We start from the raw sequence: 9,219 nt of genomic DNA, 5'->3' as shown, positions 1-9,219 counted from the left end.
TATTTTCTTAATGTTAGTTCCTTACAGATTACTGTTTCAGCTGAAACTTGTGAGAAATCTGGCAACAATGTAACGTTTGTTCTAGAATGGTCACGTCTGCTTCAGTTCCTATAGTCCCAGAGGATTTTTTTCTAATATTGAAACTATGATTAAATGTCAGTTTCCTAGTTGCCGAGAGGAAATCGAATCCAGTTTTTAATTGCGATTTTTAACTTCGGGAGTTTTTTAGACGCGGATTTTAGTCCAATCCATGAGTACCTAACAGGGGGTGGAGAACTAAAAGATGGTGGGCTGGCCTAGTTAACAGGGGGGGTGGAGAACTAAAAGATGGTGGGCTGGCCTAGTTAACAGGGGGGGGTGGAGAACTAAAAGATGGTGGGCTGGCCTAGTTAACAGGGGGGTGGAGAACTAAAAGATGGTGGGCTGGCCTAGTTAACAGGGGGGTGGAGAACTAAAAGATGGTGGGCTGGCCTAGTTAACAGGGGGGTGGAGAACTTAAAGATGGTGGGCTGGCCTAGTTAACAGGGGGTGGAGAACTAAAAGATGGTGGGCTGGCCTAGTTAACAGGGGGTAGAGAACTAAAAGATGGTGGGCTGGCCTAGTTAACAGGGAGTGGAGAACTAAAAGATGGTGGGCTGGCCTAGTTAACAGGGGGGGTGGAGAACTAAAAGATGATGGGCTGGCCTAGTTAACAGGGGGGTGGAGAACTAAAAGATGGTGGGCTGGCCTAGTTAACAGGAAGTTATAGAAACAGAAGGACTTTACATCTTCTGCCTTATGGTTCGCAATGTCTGGAAGTCACATAAAATAATTCTTTAACACATTGTCGATCTTAATCAACAATACATAGTCCTAGTTTATTATACTCAAGGGCAAATATATCTTCTTCTTTTTGCTGGCAAGCTTATGTTTAATCTCTACCCCAAAACCAGGGGCGTAGCTATGAATTTTCCATCGTTTAGGGGCCCCAGAGGGGTTGACCTCTTTGGGGGCCCGTGCATTTTGATTAATATTTAATTTTTAATGTAAAAAAAAACACACTCATTTGGGGGCCCTCAAGTGCGGGTCCTGGGCATTATCAAATTCTTCCCCCCTCCGCCTACACACTAGCTACGCCACTGCCCTAAACTGTTGTTATCGGTTTCATTTAAATCAAACTACTTTGGTTCTAGATTATATTATACACAATGCATAGATCTATATCTAACTTCTTCTGTGGATAAACTCCACACCGCATAACAACACCACGTTACTAAAACCATGAGACAACACTAAATGACGACAACACATAACAACACCAAGAGACAACACTACATGACGACAACACGTGACAACACTACATGACGACAACACATGACAACACATAGTGACAACACTAAATGACGACAACGCTTGACAACACCAAATGAAAACAATAAATGACGACAACACTACATGACGACAACACATGACAACACCAAGTGACAACACTACATGACGACAACGCTTGACAACACCAAGTGACAACACTCAATGACAACAACACATGACAACACCAAGTGACAACACTAAATGACGACAACACTACATGACGACAACACATGACAACACCAAGTGACAACACTAAATGACGACAACACATGACAACACCAAGTGACAACACTAAATGACGACAACGCTTTACAACACCAAGTGACAACACTACATGACGACAACACATGACAACACCAAGTGACAACACTACATGACGACAACACATGACAACACCAAGTTACAACACTACATGACGACAACACATGACAACACCAAGTGACAAAACTAAATGACGACAACACTACATGACGACAACACATGACAACACCAAGTGACAACACTAAATGACGACAACACTACATGACGAAAACACATGACAACACCAAGTGACAACACTACATGACGACAACACATGACAACACTACATGACGACAACACATAACAACACCAAATGAAAACACTAAATGATGAAAACACTACATGACGACAACACTTGACAACACCAAGTGACAACACTAAATGACGACAACACATGACAACACCAAGTGACAACACTAAATGACGACAACACATGACAACACCAAGTGACAACACTAAATGACGACAACACATGACAACACCAAGTGACAACACTACATGACGACAACACTTGACAACACCAAGTGACAACACTAAATGACGACAACACATGACAACACCAAGTGACAACACTAAATGACGACAACAATACATGACGACAACACATGACAACACCAAGTGACAACACTACATGACGACAACACATAACAACACAAAGTGACAACACTACATGACGACAACACATGACAACACAAAGTGACAACACTACATGACGACAACACATGACAACACAAAGTGACAACACTACATGACGACAACACATGACAACATCACGTGACAACACTACATGACGACTACACATGACAACACCACATGAAAACACAAAATGACAACACCACATGGCTATATTTGACAACGCCACATGACAACAGCACACCACTATAGCACATGACAACAACCCATTACAACACCAGATGACAATCTCATTTGCCAGCAATAACAACACCTCCTCGTGTTACCCGCTTGGCACTTTTGTGAACACCTTGCACAGACAATGATAATCAATTCAATCATCAATAGCCCACACATATACAAACAGAAATATCCTTGTACCTGTGACAAACACAGACAGATGAACCCACCACATGTGGTGCGTGTGTGGTGAAGAAAGACTCCTCCTATCCGCCAACCATCTTCTGTGAGTGATCACACATTCACACACACACATTTTACACACACACATACCCGCTCACTTTGTCTTAATGAGCCAACAGACGGTACAGTACAACTACCAATATTTCTGACGACTTGTAGGCAAACTCTAGACCGATGTGCTGGTAGACTCTTGTGCATTTAAAGTCGTGTGTCGTGGATATTACGTATTTCTAACACATTTCTGTTTTAATTCATAATTAGTTAGTGGAGCTCTAGCAGTTGTAATGTTTAATTCCTTTTTTCTTTTGGTCTCTTTTACAAGAAAGTTTTATGATTCTTAAAACAAGGGAGGTAACTGACCAGCGATATAAATAAAACTGACAATTTGAAAATATGAATGATATAACATTAAAAACATAATATTTTTTTAAAACGAAAAAGCTTATGTGAAGTGTAGGTGTATCGATTAGTTTGGATCAGTCAAGCAATAAAATTTGTAATAGATCTAGGCTAACAATAATATTATAGGAATTATTCTTTTGACCAACTGTTTTTGTTTAGCTCTATTTCATGCTTTTAGCTTTCTCAATACACTATGGTCCCATCACGTATTTGAGACAATTAGAACAATGGGAGGGGGAGAAACGGAAATCTGGGGGAATTTTACAAGCATTTATTGAAAAGTGGAAGGAATGACCTGAATTCGTACTCATGACTCAAGCCTCCTCAGCCGACACTCCAACCACTCTGCTAGTGATTAGTGTATGATTGTATATTGTTTGTTTCAAAATTACTCTAAAGCGGCGACCCATAAAGGGTAGTAATCCAGCTTATACAATCAACTCAGTCAATTCAATTTCTTTCCCTTCTACGAGATACCAAATAAAAAAACCTACTTATTTCCAAAAGTTGATTAACTGTTTGGTTAATGCCTTACTAATCTAGACATTAAACTATATTAGTGTTGAAAACTATAATACAAAATGTTATTGGATGTCTCGTCACATCCTGTTGTGGGTGCGTCAGTCGTGCATGACTAGATTAAGTACGCCGCCTGTGCTCGTGAGCCAGCGTCGCGCGTGAATGCACGAGACCCAGACTATTGACCTGTGTACCAACACGACCCAAATAGCGTGAGGTCTGGCGTGCTATTGCCCGCTAATTACCAAAGCCGAGCACATTGTTGAAGTATTCATGGCTCCTTATTGATTAGGCTCTTTGAGCTCCACGCACGCTCTGATGCTCACGTGGCTGATAAACAAATGGAAGGCGGGGCGAGGCCAGGGGAGAGTAACACGTTCTTAAAGCAGGACGAGTTAGCTTATCCTTAATTTATAGCTACACAGAGGCTGGTTTAGTCTCAAATAGACACAAACACACAGAGCAGTTGGCAGGCACATATCGGTCAGTGTAACGCCAAGCATAAACAAGACTTATTTTTTTTTTTTATAGATAAGTTGTTTTTGTTTAAATGTTAAAATCGAGTACTGGAGATGTTCAAGATAAATTAAGCTTAATCGAACTTAAATGTTTGCAAAGTAAACAAGAAACCATAATAATACTTTTAAAAGAGACCCCAAAAAACGTATATTTAGTGCGATTGTATAAATTAGTTCTTATCAGTCATGTAATTACATTTGTAATAGATCTAGACCAGGGGTTCTCAACTTAAGGGGTCGCGACCCCTTGGGGGTCGATTGACGATTTGCCAGGGGTCGCCTAAGACCATCGAAAATAAGGATTGTTATTGTCTATTCTTCTATTGCTGTATGTGTGTGCGTGTGCGGGGGGTCGCGGCAGAGTGGGGGATTTTTAAAAAGGGGTCGCCGAGCATAAAAGGTGGAGAACCGCTGATCTAGACAAAACAATAGTAAATCTGTGCAATTAGAAATAGTTTTACCAATTGTTTTTGTTTAGCGCAATGACATGTTTTTAGCTTTCTCATTACGCTATGATCCTATCACTTGTCTGGTGGGGGAGAAAGATGTGGGTATCTGGGTGAATGTTGCCGTGATCGTTTTTTTAAAGACATAAAAAAAAAAAGTTGTGCTACTTGGATTCAAACTGAGGCGAGATCAATCGTTATACAGGGCCTAAACACTGAGCTGCAACACTGGCTGCCTGGTCGTGCGGTTTGCGCGCTGGACTGTCGTTCAGATTTATCGATGGTCCTGGGTTCAAACCCTGTCCGCTCCCATCCCCCGTCGTCCTGCGGGAGGTTTGGACTAGGAAGTAATTATCTTCAACTCTGAAGGAACATCCGAAACATGTGAAACAACATTTCTACAACCTATGGGCAGATTAGACCAATGGCTTGTTGTCACGTCACAGGTCTGTACAACGTGGCAAACGAGCTATTGGTCTAATAAGTTAAAACTGCCCACTTGTTGTGACGTTGCAGGTCAGTGTTGAAGCCTTCTATAACGACTGGTCTGGACTGTGGGCTCCAGCCTCCTCAAGGGGACTAATTCAACTTATACCACCACGTCTGTCAAGCGCGATTTCTTTCCCTTGTTCGATACAAAACAAAATAGTTAATTACCAATAGTTAATTAACTAATTGGTTAATTTAACAAAAAAAATTGATTCTGGTTTTGTACTAGAAATAATTGTGCAAAATTTCAACTTGATCCAACATTAATAATAAGCTCTGATAGATATTGGATAACGTCAACTTATCCTAATACCGTCTAGTCATCATCATCATCATCATCATCATCATCACTCCTTTGAGTTCCTCATGGAACATTGGGCCTCGACAAAAACACGCCACTCTCCACGGTCTCTTGCTAGTTTTTTTTTGATGGTTTCCCAGCTCTTCCCGGTCTTCTCTGCTTCTTCAAGTACACTGCGTCGCCATGTTCTTTTTGGTCTTCCTCTTGTTCCCTGGGGGGTTCCACTCTAAGGCCTGTCTAGCTCTGTTGCTGGTATCTTTTCTAAGGGTGTGACCAATCCATCTCCACTTCCTCTCTAAGATCTGCACTTCTATATTTTTCCGTCTAGTACGAATGACAGAGTTTACTGTATGGTTAGATTGACACAGGAAATGCGTAGGACGTAATTATCTTTTCTTTTTTTTTTTTTTGAAATAACGTCTGTTCCATATATGAGGTAAGAATATAAGAGAAACTGAACTAAATTGATTTCCTTTTCTTAAATGTAACGCTCCCATCCTGCCTCATACCGCCAGCAGTCTAACTTCCGTTACACAACTTGATTAAATATTCCACAGAAGTTACTCTTTCCCCCATCAAGTGTACGTGAAACATCTGGAAACTATTTCTTGTAATGGTTGACACGCAAATATATTGTAGAGAGATGCTATGCATGAGTACCCGATTAATAATCTGAAGAAAAAAAAAACGTGGTTGCTATGGGAACGGTGGCCTTTGTTTAGCAAGCATACAAAGATGTTATGTGAGGGTGGGGGGGGCGGGGGATCTAATTATCAATATTGTAGGCTGTAGTTGATCATTTTGACATTAGACACCATCACATGAGATAATGGCGTAATATTTGATAGAAAAACTATTTCGGACACTCATTTTGGGTGCCCCCCTAAAGTGGGGCCCGGAGGAATTTTTAAAATTTGGACCCGCTCCAGAATTGGCTTGATGAGTCACTCAAGATTCTGCCCCATCTCAAGCGGCGCCTTCGACGGAGGTCACGTCTCAAGACGCAACCAAAGCCAGTGACTCATCTGGGCGCATCCATTGTCTTCCGAGACGGACATGCGGACAGTTTTGACTAAGAAAAATAGCATCGCGTCAGATCAAGACTTTTAATCAAAGGCCTGATAGATAATAAATGTGAAATCAAAGTGTTGAATCAATACGTTTCTGTGGCTCCAAGTGGCTGAACGGAGTTTCACTTTCTCGCTGAACTCTTGGTCGATTTGACAGTCTCATCTCTTAAGCTGCTCTGTAATCATGGCTGGGTCATTCATAGTTATGAACTACACAAAAAAATTCTTGTTCCGGGTTTAGAAATTTGTTTTTAGTTTTTGTTGTCTATAAAAATATTTTCTTTGAGTTTCTCTCTCTCTCTCTTTCAAATTATCTTCGTCTCGTTTTGCCTCCTCTCTCTCTCTCTCTCTCGGTCTCCACTCTTTCGTTCTTGTTCATTATTACAACCCTCCCTTCCTAATCTCTTTCTTTTTTCCCCCTCCCAATACTCATTTATCACCTCGGCATTCTGTTACCCCCTTCATTTTCTCCTGCGATGTCTCAGAGTTAACTCCCCTCATTGTCTTGTGGTGTCCGCTAGACGTCTCCAAAGTTCTCAACCTTCCCATCAGTCCCGCGCTCTAATCGTCTGCTAAATGTTGTTTGTTTCCCGCGTGTCCTGTCATTAGTGGCTCGTTTTCCTCCATCATGATCCGAACACTACCGCACTGCGTGGTTACTGTTATGTAGAAATGTCTTAACGCTATTTGATTTTATTTTGTTAACAATAATATACTATACTAATTATATAAAGATAGACCTAATAAACAATTGGGTTAAAACTTTTTACTGTGGTAATAAAAAGAGATACACATTTGTTGTTAGTACGAAATAATTGATTTAAATTGTTTTATATTTTATTATAGAAAAAAGTTCGCCATTTTATTTAAACATATACTAATACTGCGAAATTTAAAAGTCTAGATTCATGCCAGTCTTTAATGTAGTGTCGAAAGGAATTATCTCCCTTTCTCTGACTAGAAGAGAACCGAGGAGGCAACTCTACTGAGCAGACTTGTCATCTTAGCCAAGAGTTATTCGTCTTGGCGTGACCAACAAGAAATAGAAAGAAAAAAAAATCACATTGAATAGTTCTTAGGCCTACGTCATAAATGTATCACATGATCTCTTGTGACATGCTATGTCACAATCTCTCTTTCTTTCTCTCTCTCTCTTTCTCTCTCTCTCTCTCTCTCATCCCTCTCTCTCTCTCTTTCTCCCTCTCATCTTCTTCGTGAGAAGCTAGATAGTGAATATTATAACACAACTCAAGTCACGCGCAGTGCACCAATGAGATTTGAACAAGATGGCGACAGAATAGAATCATTGACTTCTGGATTAGTTTTGATGTGACAGGGAGATTGGCCAAATAAAATGGATGTGTAGAACACGTCTGCTTAGGGACTTGGGAAGGAGGGAATAGGTGTAAGAATATATTCATTTTTGCTTCACTTATTTTAATTCATAAATCTGTATTTTATAGTCTTTCTTCCATGCTGAAACAAAATAGCGAAGCAGCACCGAAACAGTAATGTTGAACTAGGCTTTTAAAATTAGCCTAATTAAGAGATATAATGTTTAGGACTTCGAGAATACCTCGTATTGTTGACAACCGGCAGAGTGTGCATGATTTGTTAATTATTATACAAGTCCATGCTACTTATTGATTGCATAGGAATTTGGAAGTACACAACTATTTTATTTCTTATTTGTATTAAGAACAAGATATGGGTTTATAACCCAAGATTTAACAGTTTCTGTTTGTTTGTTAAATGTCAAAGTGGAAGATAATCTACTTCTGGTCCAAACCTCCCGCAGAACGACCCGGGGGGGGGGGGAGGGTGGCAGCGGGCAGGGTTTGAACCCAGGACAAGCGAGACAACCGAACGACAGTGCAGCGCGCATACCGCACCACCAGTTGTATAGATTAACAAAAAAAAACAAACAACAACATATTTGCATGTTCAAATTACTAAGACTTTAATTAAATGCAAACATTTTTTTTTTGTCTTATTTAGTTTCCTCCCTTACGTTACAGTTATTTTTCCTAGAATCATGTGCATGACTCCGTTATCTCCCTTCTGGGACACATTTTCGGTTCATTCATCGCTTTTAAGATTTTCCTTATTTGTATTTAATAGTGTGTAGCATGCGATGTTTCAAACCAGTGTAGGCTACAATATGTTTGAAACAAGCTAGTCCAATTTGTATTTGAATCTTGCCAACTATTGTCCACGAGAATGTTGCCAACTCTACTATTTTAACGTTGATTTAGTAGAGTAAATTGTGTCCGTTAAAAGCGTTGGTGATGAAAATCTAAAATATCGCAGTAGACATAATGCATCTGGTCTACATCTGGACCAATTAAAATATTGCTACCATAGAATGGAATTTCAGCTAAGCAGGTTGTGGTGACTAGTGGTCAACTGAATGACCCGTGAACATTTGATTGAAATCACAAGTAAGATAATTAGAAGTCTCTACATGGACTATGCCAGGAGCTGGTCGGCTCCAGATCGTGCGTGATGCAGTCAGATAACAACGCTGGTGAGTAGTTTATCTCAGTTTTTTGTCTACCTTGATCAGGGGCGTAACTAGGGATTTGGGGGCCCGGGGGGATTGACCTCTTTGGGGGCCCCTTGCATTTTGACATGCGACATATGACATGAGATAATGTACGCAAAAATATATAAGCCCCAAATCAAATTGGTTCAGTATATCAGTAAACTTAACAAAAAGTAATCAAGAC

The 9,219-nt window shown here is 40.3% G+C and overlaps 1 protein-coding gene across 5 annotated transcripts in view; it reads left to right on the top strand.

Annotated features, from left to right (window-relative positions):
- The window catches only part of LOC106055455 (synaptotagmin-14-like), a 98,630-nt gene that overhangs the window by 24,241 nt on the left and 65,170 nt on the right, over positions 1–9,219 (top strand). The window contains exon 1 of one of the 5 annotated variants that reach the window (XM_056022566.1): positions 8,633–9,017. The exons of the other annotated variants lie outside the window; for them this stretch is intronic. Within the exon in view, the coding sequence (XP_055878541.1) occupies positions 8,996–9,017 (22 nt within the window). The 5' untranslated portion in view covers positions 8,633–8,995. Of the gene's footprint in view, positions 1–8,632; positions 9,018–9,219 lie in introns of those variants that run through there. 5 annotated transcript variants of the gene reach the window in all.

This window comes from Biomphalaria glabrata, chromosome 3 (assembly GCF_947242115.1).
Source record: "Biomphalaria glabrata chromosome 3, xgBioGlab47.1, whole genome shotgun sequence".
Taxonomy (NCBI): domain Eukaryota; kingdom Metazoa; phylum Mollusca; class Gastropoda; family Planorbidae; genus Biomphalaria; species Biomphalaria glabrata.
This window is presented reverse-complemented; position numbering and strand designations above follow the sequence as displayed.